General features: G+C 36.7%; 1 protein-coding gene across 1 annotated transcript in view; it reads left to right on the forward strand.

Annotated features, from left to right (window-relative positions):
• Window positions 1–26731, forward strand: part of LOC124513566 (uncharacterized) — a 158950-nt gene that overhangs the window by 36807 nt on the left and 95412 nt on the right. Inside the window, exons 14-20 of the mRNA XM_047081691.1 lie at window positions 3012–3116; window positions 4873–4926; window positions 5532–5636; window positions 6193–6246; window positions 7994–8098; window positions 19833–19886; window positions 21311–21421. Coding sequence (XP_046937647.1) covers window positions 3012–3116; window positions 4873–4926; window positions 5532–5636; window positions 6193–6246; window positions 7994–8098; window positions 19833–19886; window positions 21311–21421 — 588 coding nt within the window. The remainder of the gene's footprint in view (window positions 1–3011; window positions 3117–4872; window positions 4927–5531; window positions 5637–6192; window positions 6247–7993; window positions 8099–19832; window positions 19887–21310; window positions 21422–26731) is intronic.

Consider the following 26731-nt stretch of genomic DNA (forward strand, 5'->3'; position numbering starts at 1 on the left):
CGATGCTCAACATCACTCATCATCAGGGAAATACAAATCAAAGCCACGCTGAGATACCACCTCACGCTGCGTGGTCAGAGTGGCTAAAATGAACAAATCAGGTGATTATAGATGCTGGCCAGGATGTGAAGAAATGGGAACCCTCTTGCACTGTTGGTGGGAATGCAAACTGGTAGAGCCGCTCTGGAAAACAGTGTGGAGGTTCCTCAAAAAATTAAAAATAGATCTACCCTATGACCCAGCAATAGCACTGTTAGGAATTTACCCAAGGGATACAGGAGTGCTGATGCATGGGGGCACATGTACCCCAATGTTGATAGCAGCGCTTTCAACAATAGCCAAATCATGGAAAGAGCCTAACTGTCTATCAACTGATGAATGGATAAAGAAGATGTGGTTTATATATGCAATGGAATACTACTTGGCAATGAGAAAGAATGAAATCTGGCCTTTTGTTAGCAACGTGGATGGAACTGGAGAGTGTTATGCTAAGTGAAATAAGTCAGGCAGAGAAAGACAGATACCATATGCTTTCACTCATATGTGGATCCTGAGAAACTTAACAGAAGACCATGGGGGAGAGGAAGGGGGAGAAAAGAGTTAGAGAGGGAAGGAGGCAAACCAGAAGAGACTTAAAAACTGAGAACAAACTGAGGGTTGATGGGTGTTGGGGGAGAGGGGAAAGTGGGTGATGGGCATTGAGGAGGGCACTTGTTGGGATGAGCACTGGGTGTTGTATGGAAACAAATTTGACAATAAAGTATATTTTAAAAAAATTTGCCAATATATACAATAAAAAATGGAACGCCCAAAGACTTCATATGATACAAATATTTTAGATAGACCATAAAATAAGTATGCTTTAAAGGACTAAATTCACAAAAGGAAAATGGAAATACTCTTAAAAACTAGCACAGGAAAAAATGGATTTGAAAGGAGTCAAAATTTCTAGAAATGAAATGTCTAGCCTGAAAAATTTAAAAACATAATGGTTTTATTGGCAGATGTAAATGAAGAATTAATTGGATTACTGGAATAGAACTCTGAAAAAATTACCAAGATTCCAGCATAAAGACAAAAAAGTAACAAACGGGAAGGAGGAGTAAGAGGCCTGAGGGTCAGAGTGAAAAATCTGCCAGTTTATCCAACAGTATACAAAAGAGCTAACAGAGACAAAGAAAGAAAATGCTAATTTGAAGACCTAACAGTTGGTAATTTTTTGTGATTGTTCAAAGACATGGATCCTAAAACACAGGACACGTAATGAGTCCTAAAAGGTTGCTTACGAGGTCTCTGGTTAATCAAATCGTAAGCAAGTCACAGAACACCAAAACAGAACAAAACAAAACCCTACGGGCAACCACAGTGCATTCTGACTACCTACAAATGAACAATTAGACTTATAGTGGACTACAATGAGATGCCACCTTACACCCCATAGGATGGCGATTTTATAAAAAGGAACAGAAGCGCCTGCATGGCTCAGTCAGTCAGTTAAGCATCCAACTTCAGCTCAGGTCATGATCTCACAGTTCGTGAGTGTGAGACCCACATCAGGCTGTGCTTTGGATCCTCTATCCTTTCTCTGCCCCCCCCACCACCACACCCCGCTCATGCTTTCTCCACTCCCCCCTGCTCAAAAATAAACATTTAAAAAAATAAAATTTTTTAAAAAGGAACAGAAAATAACAAGTGTTGGTGAGAATGTGGAGAAGTTGGAACACTTGTGCGCTGGTGGTGGAAGCGTGAAATGGTGCAGCCACTATGAAAACCAGTATGGCAGTTCCTCAAAAACTTAAAATTACTACGTGATTCGGCAATTCCATTTCTGGGCATGTGTCTTAGTGCATTCAGGCTGCTATAATAAATTTCCAGGGACTGGATGGCTTATAAACAACAGAAGTTCATTTCTCACAGTTCTGGGGACTGGAGTCCCAAGATCAGGATGCCAGCATGGTGGGTAAGGGCCCTCCTTTGGGTTGTATTTGTACAGTGACTTCGCATTGTATCATTCCAAGGTGGAAGGGGCAAGGGATCTCTGCAGGTTATCCTTTATAAAGACACTAATCTCATTCATAAGGGCTCTGCCCTCATGACCTAATAACCTCCCAAAGGACCCATCTCTTAATACCATCAATTTGAGAATTAGGTTTTCAATATATGAATGGCAGGGGGTAGGGGGGCACACAGACATTCAGGCTTTTGTAGTGCGTATCCAAATTTGTATATCCAGCACTATTCAAAGAGCCAAGAGATGGGCTCAGTCTGTGTGTTCATCAACCTTAAAATGGAAAGAAATTGGGACACAGGCTACAACATGGTGAACATGGAAGACATTTTGCTAAGTGAAATAAGCCAATCACAAAAAGACAGATACTGTATGGTTCTGTTAATGTAAGATAACCTGGAGCAGTCAGATTCATAGAGACAGAGGCTGGGTGTAGGGAGGAATGAGGAGTATTGTTTGAGGAGTACGGACTTTTAATTTGGGAAGGTAAAAGGTTCTGGGATGGATAGTGGGTGATGGTTCTAAAACAAGGTGAGTATATTCCATGCCACTGAACTCTATCCTGAAAAATGGTTAAAATGGTAAATGTATGTCATGCATATTCTACTATATATGTATATTTCAATCTCACAAGATGAGAGAAATTATTAGACATTTTTGGGAAAATTTATTCAGAGGAAAGAACCATGTAAACTGTTCAGCAAACAAAAATAATACTTTCCTACTGGCAGAAGCATATGAATTTTGTTTTCTGTATTTCTGTAAATCGTCTTGAAGTTCTGCCACAGTCTTTAAAAGCTAATTATATAAATGGATTCCCGCAATTACTCATTGGAGGAAATTCTAATTCCGCCTTTATTACTGACACTCTTAGATACAACTGAATATACATTCGACCTTTTTCTTTAAGGTGAAACCAATATCTATAACACACAGGAATTCATAGCTATTGTCACATTCTAAGGTTATTCAATGTTGCTTACATTCTTCTCTTTCTTCCAAGGAGGGATTGTTGATGTTGCTAACCTAGACACTGCTTTGCAAAACATGGGAATGAATCTCACAGGAATGGAAAATAGCGATTTGATAAAGAACCTACCTGTTGATGGTGAGTAAGCATATAAATTTTTGCATCACTGAATATAACTTGAGTTGTGAGCTTCTATAAAATCATCTCTGAACAAGTTTGTTTGCCAGTAAGAAGATATTTGTAAAAACTTAGAAATGAGCTCAGAAAGAAAATAAAGTAATATTCTTTCTTGTCATTTTATTAACATATTTCATCAATCTTTTTAATTCTGGATCCAAAGGAATGCTAAAAACATAGTTCTTTGATTAGGACTACAAAAAGTGAGGGAATAGATAAATAATTAGGGGTGAAAATAGCATGAAAAACGGTCTAGAGGAGATGAATACAGAAAAAATCGGAAAATAAAAGAGAAAATGTGGGAGATTAAACATGAGAGGCACATTCCAAAGCCGTATGATAGCACTCATTCATTTTCTCAGAGCGGTCTGCAAACACTCAGGCTATAACATACAGAATTTTGCCTTTTTCTGAAGCTACATAATATCCCACTCCTATTTCAAATTCCATGATCTAACTAAAGGCCACATTCTCAGGCAGCTCCCTTGAAGCTAGAACTAGAAACACTGAAATACAATTGAAGCTGAATGAGGGCTGAAATGCAGTGGTTCAATGAAAATATTATGCTAAGTGAAAGAAGCCAGTCACAAAAGAGCACGTATTGTATGATTCCATTTATAGGAAATGTCCAGAATAAGCAGATCTGTATGTACTACATATTAATGTTTCCATTTGGATTTTTAGAAATCTTTTCCTCATATAATATACTGACACTTAGTCCTGACACTTTCCCTGACACAGATAGATTAGTGATTGCCTAGGACTGCGGTTGGGGCTGTAGATGGGAACTGCAAATTAATGGTATGAGGTTTCTTTTTTTTATAATGAGGTTTCTTTTGCGGAATATGAAAATGTTCCAAAATTAGATTGCAGTGATAGTTGCAGAATTCAGTCTATATCCGAAAACTGTTCACTTGTATACTTGAAATGGATGAGTTTGTTTGGTATGCAAATTATATCTCAATAAATTGTTTAAAAACGAACATTGGCCTGCTCTGTACTTTTAGAGCCAGAAGATAATAAAGAACAAAAGTGACATGAAGCTTCTATTTACATATTTGTCATCTACAAGTTAGACAAAAAATAATAATGTGTGCAAATGCAATGTCTTAGTTGTTTTTGGTCTAGTAAGGAAAAATGAATCTGAGATCCTATAGAATCCCAAATTTCTATCTTTGTAATATGCTTTCATGTTAATGTCTTTAAATATTGATTTAAAAATATACAGAATCTCTACTTTTAAAATGATCTCAAGCCAATCACTGAAGTGATCATTAATTTACTCATAGGGAATAAAGGAGTAAGAAACTCTGTGTCAAAAAAAAAAAAAGTCAGGAACTACTAAGTATCAGCTTATTACATAAGGAGATCAATTGTGAGAGCCAGGTACAAACATTAATATGTAGCACACAAAAATTGTAAATTCCGTTCCTTGTGCCTGATGTAAACAGTGGAGAGTTTCCCAACGTATAGGAGTCATGAAGCCGACTCTGTGGGAAATGGTGACTTAATTTTATATCTCATCCTTAACTACCAGAGGTTTAATTTTCTGTAGTTCAATGAATCAAAGCTCTAGTAATATTTTAGAACTTCTGGCTCAAGATGAATATAGGATAAAATATTAGAGTATACATATATTGCTTTCTTTTTTAAATTCCATATTGCTAATGAGTGCCGGTGTTATATTTGTATTTGATTTACGTGGCTCTCTTAACAGATAATGGGAAGGTTGAAGTGAAAAAGTTAATGGATGCATTGAAAATGTTTTCTGGTGAGTGGCAAGTTACTATAAAATTGTACTATTTTTAAAATATCTCCTCAACTTCCCCAAACTGTTTATATGTCTTTATATTATGTCTCATTGAATACTTGTTTTCAGAGTCTTATGCTGTATTTATTTGTACAACTTAAATTTTAAAAATACAATGAAAATTCTGTGTCTTGGTAAGAAATCTGGCCCAAATGTTTTTAATAAAGCAATAATACCACTTACCTCACTAATATTCAAATAATCCCATACCTTGATAGGCATATATGAAGAGGAAAATCACATAATTTAGGATCTCCCCAGAATTCTAAGTTCCCCTGCCAAAATTATAAATTTCCATGATTTCCATCATTCTAACTTGCTGGCCAATCTTAAAAGCAAATCTACCCTCTGCTGCATTAGATGCACACAGATCCATCACTAAGAGAGTATGCCTTTTAGGAGATTAAGGACCTGTGTTCTATTTGTGGCCTCCCTGTGATTCTGTGTAGTTGTATGTGTTTCCTTTTACTCGCTCGCTACCTCCGAGCTGAAGGTGATCATTTTTTCATTATCTGGAATCATTAGATTCCAAATTGTCACGCACTGATGTTCCTGTCTTTTGAAAGGAAAAAAGATTGATGCCAACGATCTGCTAAAGGTCCTGGGAGCCATGGGGATCGAGCTCCCTGAAAAGGAACTAGTGAGGCTGAGACAGACCGTGCCTATCGACGGTGAGCCATATAAGTCTCAGAACAGCCTTTCCGGGGACGTTGGTTTTGGGGGGTCATTGTCAGCAGTTCTAAATTGTTGTCTCTTTGTTTCTCCTAAAAAGTACTGAAAATAATTTTTAAAACAAATTAAGTTTGCTGATGTACAGATTCAATCTGTGAACCCAGCTCTTTAACCATAACCATATTGCCATCAGAGTTGATGCAGGTTGTAATAACACTACCCAGTCACGCCCCTGAGAGGCCTGCATGATAGGAAGGAAACTGAGGGAAGTGAGACACAGGTTAAAAAAAAAAGGGGGGAGGGGACACAAAGAAGTAGTGATTTTTTTTTTCCTGTACAGTATAGTCTTCCCAGCAGTCTTCTTGGTTGCTGAACACTGGGTACATTTTTGTCACAATTTTTTTCCTAAAATAATTTTTATTTGATGAGGAGATAGAACAGATTTCCTAGGGAAAGAGTAAAAAAGATTGCTCCTAGAATTACCCAATCGCCCAAAAACTGTGTGTCCATGTTCTTTTCCTTTGGATATAAATTATGGTTATTCTTTTTTAATAGCTGCTGGAAAGGTGTATAAGAACAGATTGTTGGATGGTGTGAAGTCTGTAAAAGGTATTTAAGAACCATGATTAGCAGAAAAGTCTGCTAAATGTCAACACAAATATCAACACAAACATCTTACCACCAGGTTTTGAGTCATGTCTACATTCCTGTATTTAGATTTTTTTATTTCATTATGTTAAGTATTTTTGCATAATCACCCATGGTATAGTATTGCAAGGGATCCATTCACTCTTGGAGAATATTTCTAAATAGCACCCCCAAAGAATCATTTGAAATCTAATTTATACAACACATAATATACAGAATATCATAGGCAGTTTTTCTGAGCATTTGCCCACCAACAATACAAAGGATTTTGGAGTGACCTTTAATAATTTTATGGCACAAATCAAGTTATTTTCTTTTTTATTTTATTTATTTATTTATTTATTTTATTTATTTTTAAGGCAGAGGAGACAGAGCATGAGTGGGGATGGGGCAGAGAGAGAGAGGGAGACACAGAACTGGAAGCAGGCTCCAGGCTCTGAGCTGTGAGCACAGAGCCCGACGCGGGGCTCGAACTCACAAACTGTGAGATCATGACCTGAGCCGAAGTCGGACGCCCAACCAGCTGAGCCACCCAGGCGCCCCTCAAGTTATTTTCTATAAAACATTCTTTCCTAAAGACCAGTTAACCACAATAGCAGCAACAGCAAATGTGGAAAAGAAGCATGGTATTGTGGCCAAAATGCTTTTTTACTTCCTCTTCCTGTAGGTCCTTAGAAAAAGAGACCAGAAGGGGAAGTAGGAAGGGAAAGAGGAAAAGGGTAGAAGGTTTGCTGCTATTTAATGAGAGAAGCCTCTTGCAGGTGGCAGGTGGCCTCCTGACATCCCAGATACTTGGAATAATTCCAGTCAGCAACATTCTTGGAGAATTTTGTGGTGAATGTGTTGTTCATGACAGTTTTCTCTTTGAGAGCATTGAATCCATTTTTATAGTCTTTTCATCTTTCATACACTTTTTGTATATTGCAATAGCAGAACATTGATGATCTGAATCTTGAACTATCCCTCTCAGCTGATCCCTTGGCTTTGTTTTGGGGACAGACCTGCACAGTACTCTCTCTGTATTCCCCATGGGGACAGTCCTATCATTGGTATTCTTTTGGCCCCTCTTTTAACAGATGAGTATTACTTAATACTACAAATAGTAACTTTAAACACATAATCACAGCCTGTCACCCAGTAATGCTTCAACCTCAGAATATTTTTTAAGTAGGCTAAATGCCCAATGTGGGGCCTGAACTCACGACACCAAGATCAAGAGTCACACATTCTACTGACTAAGCCAGCCAGGCACCCCCAACCTCAGAACATTTTATCTAAGTTGTTCTTGACATCATTTTCGGTGATTTACTGAGTCAACCTTATATGCCTGTTCACTAATACAAATAAATTGTACCTTTTTCTTTGTTTTTTTATCATACTAAAATGCATGTGAGAAAAAAAATTATATATAATCTTTGGAAATCACGTAATATTTTTTTTCATGATTACTTCCTGTTTGTTTCTTTCTTTTTTTTTTTTTTTTTCAACGTTTATTTATTTTTGGGACAGAGAGAGACAGAGCATGAACGGGGGAGGGGTAGAGAGAGAGGGAGACACAGAATCGGAAAGAGGCTCCAGGCTCTGAGCCATCAGCCCAGAGCCTGACGCGGGGCTCGAACTCACGGACCGCGAGATCGTGACCTGGCTGAAGTCGGACGCTTAACCGACTGCGCCACCCAGGCGCCCCACTTCCTGTTTGTTTCTTAAGGAGGAATGGTTAAAGCCACTAACCTAGACAATGTTCTGGAAAATCTGGGAATTGAACTCACAGAAAAGGAACGTGAAGCTCTGGCAGAAAATCTGCCACTTAGTGGTAAGCATTGTAGATAATAATGAGCCTTAGGAGTTTACATTTATGAGCTTGTGTAAGAGAATGTATATTAACTAGTGATATTTGGTATACCAAAAGAAATTAGAAGCATTTGCAAAGATAGGGATGAACAGTCTTCATTTAAGAACAGATCATGTATTATTTAGGGGAAACTACATTTTTATTTAAAAACAAACCTAAAATTATGTCCCGGGTAAATGCAGCAGCAGTTAAATTCTTTCCCCCGTGAAAGTCCAAGGCGAGAGTGTCTTTGGGTAATGGACAGTGGCTCTTCTCCATTCAGCGATACAGGGATCCGGGTTCCTTGCCTCTTGGATTCCTTTTTAAGGCCTTGTCATCGTTTCTATCTAATGATGGAATGGAAAGGAGAGCATGAAGGAGAGAGAGTGCACGCGTTATTTCCGCAGCCATTCCTTTGTGGAGAACTGGTCACGTGGCTGCGCCTAAATAAATGTGAGGCGGAGGTGGGGCGGTAGAGATGTAGTATCTGTCTGGGCATCCACTTCCATTTATGATTCTATGCTCTGAGAGGAAATCAGAGTATTGGTAGGTAGTTAGCTGCTTTTTGTGTTTTGTTTTGTATTCATTGACAGTTGCCTCAAATATACATGCACCATGTGATTTGAAGCCCAGGAGGCCTTCCCTAAAAAGGCTCCGTGAGACTAGAACTGAAGAAGATAAAACGAAATCAAATCAAAATAAATCCATAAAGGAAAACTGTTTCCTAGTCATCTTCATTGAGGTTAACAGTATATATTTCCAGGTAACAAGCCCAACACCAGATTGCAGCAGATAGTTTTGTTTTGTCCCCAGCTGAGGACTGTTAATGCCTAAAGGAGCCTGTAACCAACCACAACTTAGACAAGCCTTAAGTTCCGCAATGGGGAAACTGGCTCATTAACAGAAAAAAGGTGTAGTCTTAGGCTTCTTTGCTTCTCTTGCACATGCTTGGCTTCTCTGTCACCTGCCCATTCCAGCTTCACGTTCTTCAAGTCGAATCACTTACCTTCTCGTTATGTTTTAAAACATCACTCAGAAATGTTAGAAAGACCTAAGGAACAGGGGTTATGGTTTATGCAGTCAGCTATCCTCTTGAGGCTTTTGGTTTATAGATTTGTGGAATTGTAGGCCTTCCTTTATTTTGCTTTGGGGAATGGTGGTGTGCAACCAGTGAGGTTAGTTGGACAGAGCCGTGATCTCAAGAGAGCCATGCTTGGGGTTTAGTGCTCTGATTTGGCCATCAAGAGGGTCTTCATAATTTGCTTTTAAATTTTTTGATGTTTATTTATTTTGGAGACTGAGAGAGACAGAGCGTGAGCAGGGGAGGGGCAGAGAGAGAGGGAGACCCAGAATCTGAAGTAGGCTCCAGGCTCCGAGCTGTCAGCACAGAGCCCGATGCGGGGCTCGAACCCACGGATCGTGAGATCGTGACCTGAGCTGAAGTTGGACGCTTAACCGACTGAGCTGCCCAAGTGCCACAAGAGAGTCTTCACAATTTTATCTTTGAATTTGTGTTTCCTAATTGAAGTCTGATGGGAAACTAGAGCATGGCTAGGGCTTGGCACCCTGGCTCAGGCATGTGACTGCCCCTGCCATTTAGTCCCCAGGATGTATTCTGGATCAACCACTCCACAGCCTCTGGTATGGCCAACCTCCCCTTCACCACCATGCCTGGCAACATCTGCATCCCCTGACCCCAGCAGGGACCTGGGCATGGTTGCAGGGAGGGCTGGCATTGGCAACCTGTACCTGAAGCATGGCAGCAGCAGTCCCCACTCTGGGCTGGCAGGGTCAAGCCTGTTCCTCATCCCCTTCCAGGTATCTAGTGTGTCCCCACGTCAAGGCTGCATTACTCTTGGGAGTCGCCTGTCCATAGTGAGTTGAGGCAACCAGTGCATAGGAAAGTGAGACACGTGACTCAATTTTCAGATGTGTGGTTCTGGCGGCAGGAGGAAGGAAGGAAGTCTGCTGCTAGTGAGCCTCGTGCATGCTGAGTAATGGGACCACCCAGGGTGCCTGTGAGGTTCTGCACTCAACCCTAGAAGATGCCATGCCTGTGACAGTGCAACATTTACCAGCTGACTTATAAACAAAAACTAAAACAAAAACACCACGATGACAGTTTGGGAACAAGACTGTGGAAGAAAAAAAAAGCAAAGTTTTTTTTCCTGATTTTTGAACAAGGGGTCCCACGTTTTCATTTTGTACTTGGCCCAGTAAATAAAGTAGCTGGTCTTAGGGGGTTGATCAATCCTTCCTGATATTGGAACAATGCCATATTGCTATAACTCTCTAGCTTTAGCTAATGATTTCTTTTTTCCCAAACATAGAAAGGTAGAAACGTTTACCCAAACTTTATGCATGTGCTGGTAACAAAAGATTGAGAACACATAACCAGCCATTCCAAGTTAATAGTTGAAATAACTAAAGAAAAGTATTAGTAAAAGATAGAACATGAAGAATGTTTTCAACATCAATCATGGGAAGAACCTTGCGTTTGCATCAGAAGGGCTATCAGAGACCAAACAACAACATACTTAGCCTACTGTAACATTCCTGCAAGCATAAGACAGAGAAAGCTTTCTTGGGTTAACCCTCTATCTACCATAGAATGAATTCTTTGCAATCCATTGCATAGAAGTTTTTGGCTGGTGAGATTAAATTGTGGGGAGAATCTCTATTTCTTAATTTAGCTCCTTTATCTTTTTATAATATTGCCAAATTATGGTATTTCTTACAGCTAATGGGAAGACTGAGCTCAAAAAATTGATGGAAGCAGTGGAAACTATTACAGGTTAATTAGAAGTTTCTACAAATCTAATGTCTTTATTCTTTAGCTAATTTATATTTTTATGTAGAACCATCATTTTTACATTCCCTTTTGTATTCTATTCTACCCATTTTTCTTCTATATTGATGAATATCTGCATACAGTTGCCCAGAATTACACATTAGAACATTTGCATTTTAGCACTAATTTTTCTGTGTGAATTTATAGTAGCAAATTTCTTAGTTTCTGGAATATTTGCCAAGAATAGTCACTATTCTTGATTTTGAAAGCCTAAATTTGAATTAGCATAGCTAATGATACAGCAAACTTTCACAGAGATAAAATTCTGTTATCATTAAGAGATTAGGGGAGAGATAATATCCTTACAAAATAAATGGATCTTATGCCTACAGTGTCCTAATTTGTATTATATAAACTGCATCAGTATGTCTATTACTTTACTAAGCGTAAGAGAGAAATTCTATTTCTACCCCCAATTAATGACAGTGGCGAACAGTTAACATATTGTGTGTGTTTGCTCATTCAGCTATTGTAGCTGAAGCTGTAAAGGGTCAACAGGTTTGGGGGGGGCTGTGGTTAGGCCCTTCTCTCTACTAATCTGTGACCATTTTGTTATGTTGAAGGGGGATAGGTTGATGTCAGTGATGTAGGAGGTGTTCTGGAAAACATGGGAGTAACTGTCACAGATAAGGAATGTGTAGAGCTCGTAAAAAACCTGCCAGTTAATGGTAAGCATTTAAAATATTAATATGGTCTTGAAGGAAGCACACATTTCTTATTTTGTTTATGAGAACTTCTGTATACTTTCTGATAGCATAGAAAAGATGCTTTCAAAAACTACTTAGTATGAATGATTTCACTCATGTAATTATGTATCTTCACATACTGATAGATAATATGTAGGTATATTCTAGGTTGTTAACATGAATCATCTAGGGACTTGTGGCTGCACCATAGACTGAGAAGGAAGAAGTAGAAAAAGGCACTTAAACAAAACAAAGACCGAAAAAGTACAGCCATTGTGATATGGTTCAATTTATACACTTACGTATGCAAATAATTTTTTTAAAAAATGAATGGTACGTTTTCACCTTAAGAGGATGCTATCTAATGGTAGAACATCAGTAACTGTAAGCTGAGTGTATATGGGGATTCATTGTTTCCATTCTACTTTTGTATATATTTAAAATTCTTTACAATAAAAACATTTCAAGAGAAGATTTTTAAGAAGGAATTCCATTAATTTTTAGTTGGAAATCAGTTGCTGCTTTATTCACAACCTGCCATCAGGGCTAAGAAGTACCTTTTGTAGTTGTGGTTCTATAGATGGAGAATTGTAAAAGTTATACTGGGTGCTAACTAGGTGAGAGAACAGAAAAGGACATTAGAGAGCTGAAAAGGAATTTAAAAAAAGTACTAAGATTACAAGAGTAACATGCTTCAGTGTCAATAATTGAATAGAGTGGATACATTGGTGGCTATTTCATTTTTAAAAATTTGAAAGTAAATTGGAAATTTTCTAGAAAAAATTACAAATCCTCCTTACATTAAATAATGACTTGCTGCCTTGGTGAATCTCCACGTCACTTACTTATGTATGACCTGATTTATGTTTCCACGTAGCTAAAGGAAAAGTCTACAAGAATAGGTTACTGGATGGTTTGAAGTCTCTTAATGGTAAGTGAGCAGCATAATACAAAGCCAGATGATTCTAAGAGACACATTATACTATCTCCTAGATATCCAATTGTGAACTTCACTAACCTCCTTAAATACTGATATCATTCCTAGCTTCTGATATAGACCTGTGAGCAAATTATCTCCATATAGAAATTTAAATAATATTTTACATAAGAGAAAATAAAGTCTGTGTCAGAACAGTAAAATTAAAGGGAAAATATTTGGGGAATTTGGTTAGGCGTTGAGACAATCAATAAAATAAACACAAATGAGCCCACTTATTAGTGAGAAGATAAAATAATGTTTTTCATTACTATGAATTATTAAATAGTAATGCAGGCCCTTTTAAAGCTTATGCTTTGTAAACCTGTCCCCATGATCCCACTAAAGAAAGAGGTTCTTTTTAAAGAGCTATTATCTATTATTATCTATTATTGACCCGCTTTGTACTATAGACACTTGATGTTCCTGCTGAAAATAACATTAGTATATGTCAACAATTTGATGTATTTGCTAAAACAAGTCAACTGTCATGCTATATATGAGCCTATTTAAGTTATTTAAATCCAAAAACTATGCAGCATGCTAATTGACTATAATAAAATGCATTCTGGACAATTAGCTCAAGATTTCAGTTTTGTTTTTTTTTTCTGCAGATGGAAATTTCTAAGAACTAAAATCCCCAAACAAAAATTTTAGAAAAAGATCCCTTGCTTGCAAAAGAAAAATATTTCTGACAGGGGACACCCTTTATATTTCCACCTACACTACAGCCATGTGGGCCCATAGGTTATTTAAATATATAAACTGTATTTTTCTTTCCTTTGGCTATTTCTTGACCATTTTGCTTTTCTAAGGAGGGATTGTTAATGCCAATAAACTTGATTCAGTTTTGAAAACCATGGGATGGAAACTCACAGAAGATGAAATTAAGGATCTCAAATGCAACCTGCCCACTGATGGTGAGCATTGAAAATATTTTTAAGTTCTTTGGGAAAAATCTTACCATGATGATTAGATTCCCAGCTCATTGTTCTTTATGGATCTTGGTTATGGGATTGAAGAAATTCTACCTTTTTCCATTCTTCTTCTTCTCACATCTGAAGAAGGCATTGAAGAATAACCCCTTCTTGGGGGCTGCGGCAACTTTCTTAGTGTACTTCCTATTTGTAGAGGGCAGGAACCCCACTTTAAGTCATGAACAGAGTACCTTTTAGTTTAAGTTTTATACTAAAATAGGGTTGACTTTTTATCTGATTGATGACGACTTGCTTAATGTGCCAATAGTTACATCTACAATTCTTTTTGAGATGTGCTTCTCATTAGATTTAATTGTAGATCCCTTGAGTTTTATCAGACTTCCCTGGGGAGAAGCACAACCTAAGATGCTTGTTCCTGAATTATTTTTTCAAATTTGGAGGATTTACTAGGCGCCATGTTAATCAAATCAGAGGTTTCAACAAAAGGAATGATGATCACACTCTTCATATTGTCTTTGCCAGAAGCCTTAGTTTTGAATGCCCTTGGTCACTAAAAGAAATTCCAGGTGTTATCTTCTATTTGTAGAAGATGAGAACTAGTTCATTTTTTGTGCCATGTCGCACCCAGAATCTCTGGATTCTCTCTGTTCTCCTTTATCCTTGCTTGCTAGCCAGCCAGTTGTTTTCTGGGTTCATTTCTTTTTGTAGTAACTTGTCCGTTGCTGCCAATATCAACCAGATACTCTAGTAACACTGTATTTCCTAGCTTCTTCTTCTTCTTTTTTTTTAAAGTTTATTTATTTATTTTTGAGAGAAAGAGAGAGAGGGAGTGGAGGAGGGATGCAGAGAGGGGGAGAGAAAGAGAGAATCCCAAGCAGGCTTCCGCATGGAGCCCGATGTGGGGCTCGAACCCACAAACTGTGAGATCATGACCTGAGCCAAAACCAAGAATTGGGGGCTTACATGACTGAGTTACTCAGGCGCCCCACCCAGCTTCTTCTTTTAAAGTACAAGCATATTCAGTACATTATCTGCCTTCTAAGTTGTTGAAATTGATAAACTCCCCAACACCATTGCAAGGCATGAGTTCATTCCAGCCTCCAGTAACAATTTCTTCACCAAACACTTCCAGCACCAGAGCCAATGCCACATAGTTTTGGTGTTTTTGCTACTACTTTTGTTGTTGCTAAGACAGCAACACACTTGTGGTTCCAGTTCCTTTTTTTTTAAGTTTCTTTATTTTGAGAGAGACAGAGATGGCCTAAGCAGGGGAGGGGCAGAGTAAGAGGGAGAGAGAGAGAGACAGAGAAACCCAAGGAGGCTCCTCAGTGTCAGTGCAGAGCCCAACACTGTGCTCGAACTCATGAACTGTGAGATCATGACCTGAGCTGAAACCAAGAGTCAGACGCTCAACCGACTGAGCCACCCAGGCGCCCTGTGGTTCCAGTTCCTATTATCAGCTAGCTATGCTGCAGTAGCAACAAACAACCCCCAAATCTCAGTGGCAACAGAGTTTTTTTGCATGACACTTAATATTAGACACTGCCCATAGGTTGGCTGTCCATCTGTTCTCTACTATAGGACATAGGATGCAAGAACAGTCCCTGTCTGGACAGTGTCACTTTTGTAACAGGAAAAAGAGAGATGATGGAGCCATGTGATAGTTCTTAAAGTTTCTACTCAGAAGAGACTCAAATATTTCATTTGACAAAGCAAATTGCATGATATCATTGGGAACAGAAGTATAATCCTCCCATAAGACAGACTTGATACAGAGGGGAAGAGAATATTTGGACAAACAAGATATATTCTCTTAAAACAATGTATCTGAAAATGCAAGGAAAAACAATTTATACCCACTTTGATGCATTTTAAAACTGATTCCATAATTACAGAACATCTAGTCAATTTAATATATGGAGTCATCAAAAGAACCAGTCAGCTCTATTCTTATATACAAATATATGCATAGAATATCTCTAAAAAAGATACACAAAAAATGTCAATGTTTGTTCCTTAGAAGGAAGAGAATTCTGACAATGGAGATGTTTATAAAGGAGATATATTTTTCACTGGATTCTTATTGGTAACATTTGAGTTATGTAATTTATGCTTATGCTGTCTAGTAAGAATAAATTGATTTAGAAACATATTATGCGAAAAGCATGATTCACAAAAGGAAAAAATTGATAAATTGTACTTCATTAAAATTAAAAGCTTTCACTCTGGAAAGCTGTGTGGAGATGGTGGAAGACAACCTACAGTCTGGGAGAAAATATTTGCAAATGATACATCTGACAAAGCAGCAGCATCTATGGCATTTAAAGAACACGCAAAACTCAGCAATATAGGGGCATCTGGTGGTTCAGTCAGTTGAGCGTCTGACTTTGGCTGAGCCTCGTCTTGGGCTCTATGCTGACCACTCAGAGCCCGGAGCCTGCTTCAGATTCTGTGTCTTCCTCTCTCTCTGCCCCTCCCCCTCTCGTGCTCTTTCTCTCTCTCAAAAATAAATAAACATTAAAAGGTTTTTTTTTTTTTTATTTGAGAAAACCTCAGCAATATAAAATACAAACCAATAAGAAGATGGGGAAAATACATGAAACTATATGAATGAAAATACATTGCACCAAAGAGGATATACAGGTATCAGATAAACACATGAAGAGATGCTTGACGTCATTAGGTATTAAGGAAGTGCCATTTGAAACTGCAGTGAGATATCACTGCATACCTATCAGAATAGCTAAAATAAAAAATAATGACAACACCAAATGTTGATGAGGATGCTAGAGAAACCGGACCACTCATACTTGGTAGTGGGAAGGTAGTGATACAATCACTATAGAAAAAGTACCAGTTTCTTACAAAACTAAGCATAGAGCTACCGTAGCAATTACACCTTTGAAACTTAGGTTCGCACAAAATCTGTACATGAACGTAAGAGCCAAAAACTGGAATCAGCCCAAGTCTCCTTCAACAGGTAAATGGCTAAACAAACTTGTGGTACATACATATTATGGAATACTGTTATTCATCAGTAAAAGTACACTATCTGATTCATGCAACATCTTGGACAAATTTCCAGATAGTTATCCAGAGCTAAAAAAGCCAACCTCAGAGCTTACATACTGTAAGATCTTTACATATCATTTTTGAAATAACAAAATTTTAGAAATGGAGGACAGATTAGAGCTTGCCTGGATTTAGAGATAGGGGATTGGTGGAGGCAGAAGGAGGTGGATGTGGTTATAATAGGGTCCTTGTGGGACTGGAACTGTTCAGTATCTTGACTGTGGCAGTGCATACGTGAACCTACACAGGTAGTAAAATTGTCTGGAATTTAATAATACAGAGACATACACATGAGTACAAGTAACACTAAGGAAATCTAAATAACATCGGTGGATTGTATCAATGCCAGTATTCTGTTTTTGGTATTATTCTATGGCTTTGTAAGTCTTATCATTAAGGGAAGCTGGGCAAAAACGTACAAGGTATCTCTATTTTTTTCTACTAACTTCATATGCATCTACAATTACCCAAATAAAATTTTCAAAAAAAAATATTAAATTGGAAATAAAATCTGTTAGTCTATCAGTGTGATAACTGCCCCCCCCCCAATTGCTAATATAAAGGATTTGTCTTCAAAGTGCCTAATAATTTATCTTGTAATCCAAATGGAGGAAAAAAATCTTTCTGGGTCTGTTAAAACATCAGGGAATATTGAATGAGAACACATTACCTGAGAAAATCACTGCTGAAACCCAAGTTTAAACATTTTTGAATAGCATGTACCAAACATAAACCCATTGCTATGGCCTGATAGAAATAAGAAAGTTCTTCAAAGTCTTAGAGCTAAAAAGTAGACCCTGGACAGTAAGTGGCTTTTGAATCTTATCCCTTGACTATTGTAGGTTTGATTTTTTATAGAAGAATTAAGTCATAGTTGTATTGTTGATGTTATATTTTTCATATTTAACCTCTTTACACTCATTCTCAAGAAGTGGGTAAAAGTAGAGAATATTATTAGTACGGAAGTGTTGCTGGAGTATTTTCCTCTCCTATTATTTGTGTGTTTCACTGTTTCTTTTTATTATTTGCATTTCTTCTTACAGTATATGGGAGAACTACAATGAAAAAGTTGTGTAGTGGATTAAAAGCTTTTACAGGTCAGTGGGAAGTTATATAAAACCAAGATCTGCAGACTTTATGTAGTAGTATAGTTTTAAATAATATTTTTTACCATTCTATTGCTGATTTGTAAATTGTAGCTTTCAACCTTTTCTAATGAAACATTTGCTCCTAATGTCCCACAGTTTACCTTTATATATAGTAATTAAAAGCCTATAACTTACTAATAATTTCTGAACTTTCTGGAGTTTTTATACTAATAATACTCACTTCAACATTATTAATAGATTCCCAAATCAGAGTATATAAAGCAACAGCAAAATAAAGCTTTTTTTTTTTTTTTTCCATTCTTGGAACTGGAAAGAATTATGCTGAGTGAAATAAGTCAGAGGAGGACAGGTATCATATGTTTTCACTCATATGTGGATCTTGAGAAACTGAACAGAAGATGATGGGGGGAGGGAAGGGAAGAAAATAGTTACAAACAGAGAGAGAGGGAGGCAAACCACAAGAGACTCTTAAATACAGAGAGCAAACTAAGGGTGGATGGGGGGGTGGGGGAGAGGGGAAAATGGGTGATGGGCATTGAGGAGGGCACTTGTTGGGATGAGCACTGAGTGTTGTCTGTAAGCCAATTTGACAATAGATTATATTCATTAAAAAAGCTTATTTATTGTCAGTATCAAGAGCAAATAACATATTTCAGAAAAAAAATTAAAATATATAGTATTCTCTGGTAAGATGGATAAATGAATTAATGTTGATATTTCATTAATCAGTTATTTAGGTAAAATCTATTCTCTTCTACTTTGACTTCTTGTCAGATTAAGAAATCATACTTTTCAGTATTTTTAAGCAAATTTGATATATGACCCTTCTCAATTCTGTATGGATGTATATATCTTATTATATCTTTGAACTTCCTCAAGTTAGGAAGAAACATGCTTAACACTATTAAATTATTACTTGAAATAATTATTCTATAAAATTCTTGAATGATCATGTTTCATATTTTCAAAGGAAAAAATATTAATGTGCAACATCTGTCAGATTTTGTGAGGAACATGGGTATTGAGCTAACAGATAAAGAACAAAAGAGGCTGCTAAAGAAGCTTCCAGTTGGGGCGCCTGGGTGGCGCAGTCGGTTAAGCGTCCCTCTTCAGCCAGGTCACGATCTCGCGCTCCGTGAGTTCGAGCCCCGCGTCGGGCTCTGGGCTGATGGCTCAGAGCCTGGAGCCTGTTTCCGATTCTGTGCCTCCCTCTCTCTCTGCCCCTCCCCCGTTCATGCTCTGTCTCTCTCTGTCCCAAAAATAAATTTAAAAAGTTGAAAAAAAAAAATTAAAAAAAAAAAAAAAAGAAGCTTCCAGTTGATGGTGAGCCATAAAGATACTTTAGTAGCCTTCTAGAATACTTAGCTTTATGGTACCATGGGAGAAGTTTTCAAAGTTCTCTTTAGGGGCGCCTGGGTGGCTCAGTCGGTTGAACGTCCAACTCTCGATTTTGGCTCAGGTCATGATCTCACAGTTCGTGAGACTGAGCCCTGTGCCAGGCTCTGTGCTGGCAGCATGGAGCCTGCTTGAGATTCTTTCTCTCTTTCTCCCTAGCTCTCTCCGCCCATCTCCCACTCACTCTCTCTCTCTCTCTAAATATATAAACTTAATTTTTTTTAAATTTCTCTTCTAGCATTTAAAATATATATATAGTTAAAGTAATTAGAAAAGGCAGATTTTAAGTTATATCTATCAATCTATATATCTCTATCTCTCTATATAACCCAGGCCACCAGGGGCAAAATAAATGCTGTCATGTCATGCCCTCTAACCAATGACAAAACTATTAGAAAAAAAAATGAAGGAATGTGATTAGGGGAGAGAATTTTAGAAGAATTGGACAAGAGAAATCAAAGGATAAAGAAACCAGCATAGAGAGACTGTCAACTGTTCTGTCAGGGGTTTAGAATGGCATAACTGTCACTATTGTATCCCGTCTCATTTTTTTGTTGTTATTCGAGGATGAATAAGAACATATTTACTCAGTAAATGAAAACTCTCCCTGAAATTCTGAAGTATATGTATTATGTTTCTGAGCATCTATAGAATGCTTTGTCTGACATAGAGTGTGATTTGCATTGTAGCTTCTGGGAAGATCTATCAAAATAGATTGTTGGATGGTCTGAAGTCTTTCAAAGGTGAGTTAATGAGCAGTTTGAGATTTAACATTTTAATTTATATCATTAGAGCTTTACCCAAGCCATCCTTTTATGAACTGATTTTTAAATGTAGTTTCTTTATTTTAAAAGAGGTATTTTGTGATGAGTTTTTTTTAAATCTTTGTAGGTCCCACATTTTCTTGTATTTTTCATAACTTAATCTTGAAAGTGTAAATTGAATTCTAGGTAGATAAAACAAAACATGAAGAGAATGATAGGTAGTCTGAAAATTAGTTAAGCAAAGAAAATAAAAATAGTTTCTATTGTTAGAAATATTGGACATTGTTTCCTGATAGAATCCAAATCATAAATTAATGTTCATTATAATTCCTCTAAAAAGAATGTGTTTTTAGTGAGATTCAGTTAAGACAGAAAAAAAAAATGTAGGCAAAGGTACCAACTTGTGCCTAGGATTTGTTTTGGTTTTGCTTTCCCTCCTAGTGCTTAGTCCAAAAGAAGAGAAGAACATAAAGAGAATGAAGAAATGACTTAAAAGCTCTGCCACTTGGTACCTATTGAGAGGAGTCACCTGTCAAAAGAAGAGTGCCTCTTGGCATTCCTAGGCCCTCCAGAAGAGTGGGAGCAGGATTATTTTTTAATTTAATGTGGAAGTTGTCCACCATGCTGCCCATTTGATAGCATCTTGCTATGTGTCTTTATCAACTAAATCGTCACCTTAAAAATGAGACAATGATAGCCAGATACTTGTCGGCCTCCCTGTCGTTCTCTTTCCCTATCTATCTAGTTTTTCTAGTCTCTAGGCCTCCTGTTTTACAATTTTAATAATAAATTTTCCTTTCCATGCACTCTGAGCCTCAGCTCCTGCTTCAGCTTCAGAACATTTTTAACTAAATTTTTAACATTTTAACTAAAACCCTCTGTAAACTACCATGCTAGGTAGTTTACAAGATAATTATCTATTCTTTTTAACTAATACAAATAGTGTTCTATCTTAAAATATTCACCAAAAAATCAGTGTTCATAAACTGTTTTCACAGTATGGATAAACCAGGCGTAAAGTAATTGTCAAGTTCCAGTGGAAAGCAGTACAAGTTTTTTGGCAACTGAGAGTTTTTTTTCAAAATCCTTCTCTACTGCAAATTCAATTAGTTGTCTTTAGCTTAAGTTGCAAAATCCCTTCATAAATTATTTCTTGTCCATAGTTTCATCAAGGCAAAGCTTAAGGCTCTTTAACACGATGTTAAAATAGAGTTTGGTACTCATGTTTCAAAGCAATATTAATAGTACTGAAAAGGATTCTATTTTTCCTTATTCCTAGTTTTTTCATATTAATAGTAAAAACATTTTCAATATAATAGTAACAGAGCACTGATAGATTTCTAGTATTTAATGTTCTTTCATATTTTAACATTTTTTGTCATTCTTTATGTCTCTTTCCTAAGGAGGGAAGGTTGAAAGAAGTAAAGTCAATACTGTTCTAGAAAACATGGGAATCGTGCTCACAGGAGAGGAGCTTCAAAGTACTTTGCTAACAGATAACCTACCAGTTAACGGTAAGCACTGTGGTTATTTCTCTGCGTTTCTGCAGAGCTTTGCCTGTGAATGTGCATATGAGAATTTTTGAAATTAGGATTATTTGATGCTGAAAGGAAATGTATCTTAGAGTAGAACCCATTCTAAAGTAAAAAGAAATCCTGCCTCATTTTTAAAATTTAAAGTTATCAACATGTTTTCATACAGAAACCAGAGAAGCCAGAATGTTTATCTGAGGAATAGTCAGAATGTAGAATAAAACTTCTACGGATTAAATTTAAAAGTGATCATACGCTGGCTAACGCTTCATTTCTTAGTTCTTCCAATCTGAACCATTTGCTTTTTTGTCTTATGTGTTCTCCCTGAGTGATTTTATGAACCCCTACTTTTAACCATCTGTTTGAACCATCAGTTATATTCTTTCCAGTCTTCTCCCCAGTCTTCAAACTATTTTATTCTAAATCTTCTGAGACATTTCTATTTAGTCCACCCCAAATAGCTGTTCAAGGATAAAATTTGTAATCTAATATATTCCATATCTTTTTAAACTGATCATCCTTTTTTCTGCTTCACTGACCCTGCCAGAAATCTCTATCCACTTAATTACTTGCTGCTGCCTATTTAAACTCCTAAATATTTTTAAAATCCATTCCTACTCTTTAGCCCTGTATCACTACCCTTCTTTCTATTTCTTTTTATCTCTTCTTAGACTGCTAGATAACTCTCTCTCTGCCTATAATTTTGTTACTTTTAAATCCACTCTACACACAGTGGGCAGAATGATCCATTTCTATGTAAACCTGATCATAAGACTAGTTGGGGTTTTTTTCTCCCCATCTTATCTTCCCCTCTTCTACTTTTCTGTACCTTCTTTCAAAACGTTGAAATAACTCAAGGCTCTGATGGGTTCTCTAAGTGATCTTACCTACTTTTTGAGCTCTGAATTCTATCTGTATGGTAATGAATCACTGATAGATATTCCTAACCTAAAACACTCCTTGGATCTCTATTTGGTTTATTTACTACCTATTTGCAGTCTCCACTTGGATAGCTCCAATAACTTGTAACTTAACTTGTCTTAGTCCGAGCTCTTGATTTTTCTACTAAAACTCATCCCTTCCCGGTATCATTACAAGGCATCACCACTGGAGTTTGTCTTGTGATGTCTTTGTCTAGCTTTCGTATTAAGGTAGCACTAGCCTCATAGAATGAATTGGTGTTTTTTCCCACTTCTGTTTTCTGAAATAATTTATGTAGGACTGATATTATTTCTTTAATTATTTGTAATAATTTACCAAAGAAGCCATCTGGACATAGTCCCTTCTCTCTGAGAAAATTTCCAATGCTAAATTTTCTTGTGTGTTGCAACACTATTCAGATTTTCTGTTTCTTTTTTATTCCATTTTGGCAGCTTGTGTCCATTTTGGAATCTATTTCATGTAAGTTGTTTAATTTCTGGCATAAAGTTGTTCACAGTATTCCCTCTTTAGCCTTTAAATTACTGTTAAGTTCAATGGGTTAATCCTTTCTTTCATTACTAATTTTAGTCATCTGTGTCCTCTCTCTTTTTTTCTTGGCTAGTCAATTTTGATGATGTTTTCGAAGACTAAATGTTTGGTTGCATTGAGTTTCTCTGTCATTGTTCTCATATCCTCTCTAATCTTCATTATTTTCTTCCTTCTGCTTGTCTTTGGTTTGGCTTGCTCTTACTTTCCTAGATGAAGATAAAGACTTAATTATGGATTTGAGATCTCTCTTCTTCTCTAACATAGTTATTTAAGGCTATAAATTTTACTTTAAGCGCCACCTTCACTGTGTCTCATGTATTTAATTTTTATTCAGATAAAAATACATTCAAATTTCTCTTGTAATTTCTTCTTTGACTCATGGATTACTTTGAAATGTGTTGTTTGATTTCAAAATATTTGAATTTCTCGGATTTCCTTTGGTTGTTCATTTCTAATTTAACTCTGTTGTGGTCAGCGAGCATACTTTGCATGATTTCAGTCCTTTGAATTTTATTAACACTTGTTTTACGATTTAGCATACAAGATAATCAGACGCTCTTTGGAGTCTCCAAAAACTTCTAACAGTGTAAAGGGATTCTGTGACCAAAATATTTGTTTTAGAGCCTTTTTTTTTTTTTTTTTTTGATAATTCTAACACTTGAGTCATCCAAGGATTGGCATGTGTTGATTGCCTTTCCACTTGATAATTGATCTCATTTTCCTAACTTTTTGTATGTTAAATAATTCTGAGTTGTATCCTCAACTTTGTCAACTATTTTGTTGTGTAGACTCTGGGTCCTTTTAAAATTCATTGAACAATGCTGGTGGGTTTTGTTTTAGCAGGTAATCAACTCTGAGATTCAGAACACAAATTCCATCTCCCATTTCTCTGGATGGTTCCAGTCTCAGTTCATTCTACAAAGCTTTGTTTTACTGCTATGGGTCTGTCTGCGTGTGCCACTTGGGTTAGTCTGAGACTTGGGCCCTGGTTTAAATCTTAATTCAGTTCTCAAAGCCGTTGCAAGAATGCTTTCTTTGTATCTGTCTCATGCATGCACAACTCAAAAGTGAGCCCAAGACTTTTACAGATTCATACACAGAATTAGGGGATCCCTTTCTCCATTGTTCTCTCCTCTCTGGAATTACCCCATATTTTCCAACCTGAAGGGGCCTCTTTTCCAGGTTTCCCTGGTCAAAGAGATGGAGTTTTTATCAGTCTTAGCTTCCTGCTCTGCCTTGCAGTTCTGTGATTGGGGCCCCACCCTCAGGACAAAGCCATTAGGGAAAAGAGAAAACCAAAACAGAAGGCTCACTCCCGTTGCCAGTCACTTCTGCAAGTTTTGGTCCTCTTCTATAGTCTAGTGTTGTTGCTTTTTGTGTTTTCTTTAGACTTTTAGTCTAATCATCAGGAAAAATAGATTGTAGAGAGCTGATACGGCCGTGGCAGAATCAGAATCAGCCTCATATTTCATTATTTAAAAAATATATATTCTTTAAAGTTAAAAAAATTAAAAAAATATATATGTAAATAATACTTTCACATTTTAGCATGTGAATCAGGATGCATCTTATAATTGTTACCAATCACATAGTAGAGTTATTACATTCTTGTCATTGAGTCTGCATTTGTGAATTTGGTTTTAGCCTGTCACTGTGGCACATTACCACTTTAAGTTGTGTATTGTTGGTACCCCATGTGTTGAGTTTAATTGCTGTTTAAAAACTTCTCCAAAAAAATTGCGCTGTCATTAAGAATTGAAGGGAAAGTTGTGTATACAGGAAAAGCATGGAAACAGTGGCAAAGTATAAATTTATGATTAGTGAAGAAAACATCTCACCATTGGAGGAAAGACCACAATTCTGTTTTTCAAAATTTTATTGCAAAGCTACAACAAAATGCTTTTTGGACCTAAGAAAGAAAGAAACCCACAAGTAGAAAATCTATACTACCTGTTGTTAATGATGCATACACAAAAGAATTGCCTATGATACACCATACAGTGTAAGTGAAGGCAAAAGAAACTGCCAAATCCCTCACAAAGGTAAAATAAAGTTCCAAGCAATGAGGATGGACATCAGACATCAACTTGTCAAAATTTCTTGTTAACTTTAATTGCACCAAAAAGAATGACATAGGAATAAATTTAACCAAAGAGGGAAAAAAATCTGTGCTCTGAAAACTATAACACATTGGTGAAAGAATTTGAAGATGACACAACAAACAAATAGAAAGATATTCCATGCTTAGGGATTGGAAGAACAAATATTGTTAAAATGTCCATACTATCCAAAGCAACCTACAATTCAGTGCAATTTACCAAAAGCGCGTTCTACAAAACTAGAAAAAATAATCCTAAAATTTGTTTGGAACTGCAAAAGACCCCAAATAGCCAAAGTAATCTTGAGAAAGAAAAACAAAGTTGGAGATGTCACAATTCCATATTTCAAGATCTACTTCAAAGCCATACTAATCAAAACAGTATGGTGCTGGCATAAAAATAGACACAGGGATCAAAGGAACAGAATAGAGAGCCCAGAAATAACCCCGTGATGATATGGTCAATTAATCTATGACAAAAGAGGCAAGAATATACAATAGAGAATAGACAGTTTCTTCAACAAATGGTATTGTTGGACCATTTGTCCGGAAAACTAGACAGCTACATATAAAATAATGAAACTGGACTACTCTTTAATACCATACACAAAAATAAATTCAAAATGTATTAAAAACCTAACTGTGAGACCTGAAACCATAAAAGTCCTAGAAGAGAACACAAGCAGTAATCTCTTTGATACCAGCTGTAGCAACATTTTTCTAGATATGTCTTCTAACACAAGGGAAACAAAAGCAAAAGTAAACTATTGGGACTACCTCAAAATAAAAGCCTTTTTTGCACAGTGGTGGAAACTATCAACAAAACAAAAAAGCAACCTACTGAATGGGAGAAGATATTTGCAAATGATATATCCAATAAGGGGTTAATATCCAAAAAATATGAAGAACTTATACAACTCAACACCAAAAAAAAAAAAAATCTGATTTTTAAAATGAGCATAGGATCTGAATAGATACTTTTCCAAAGAAGTCATACAGATGGCCAAAAGACACATGAAAAGATGCTCAGTATCACTCATTATCAGAGAAGTGCAAATAAAAACCACAATGAGATATCAACTCAGACCTGTCAGACTGGCTAAAATCAAAACATTGAGAATAGTAAGTGTTGGTGAGGATAACAATTGTTGGTGAGGATGTAGGGGAAAAGAACTCTTGTGCACTACTGATGGGAATGTAAATTGGTATAGCCACTATGGAAAACAGTATGGAGGTTCCTCAAGAAAGTAAAACTAGAAATACCATACAATCCAATAATTCCACTACTGAGTATTTACCCAAAGAAAACAAAAATACTAATTCAAAAAGATAGATGCACTCTATGTTTATTGCAGCATTATTTATAATAGCCACAATATGGAAGCGTCCTAAGTGCCTATCAATAGATGAATGGACAAAGAAGACACACACACTGGAATATTACTCAGCCATATTCGTCAAGAAAGATGAAATCTTGCCATTTGGGACAACACAGATGGACCTAGAGGGTATTATGCTAAGTGAAGTAAGTCAGAGAAAGACAAATATATCAATTCACTCACACGTAGAATCTAAAAAAAAAAGTCAATAAACGAACAAAAAAACTAATCAGACCTGTAAATACAGAGAACAAACTGATTGCCGGAGGGGTGGAGATGTGAGTATTAGCAAAATGGATGCAGAGGAGTAGGAGATACAGGCTTCCAGTAATGGAATGAATAAAT

This window comes from Lynx rufus, unplaced genomic scaffold (genome assembly GCF_022079265.1).
Source record: "Lynx rufus isolate CCGP_SWC_20201006 ecotype Redwood Valley unplaced genomic scaffold, mLynRuf1.p SCAF_18, whole genome shotgun sequence".
NCBI classification, from domain to species: Eukaryota; Metazoa; Chordata; class Mammalia; order Carnivora; family Felidae; genus Lynx; species Lynx rufus.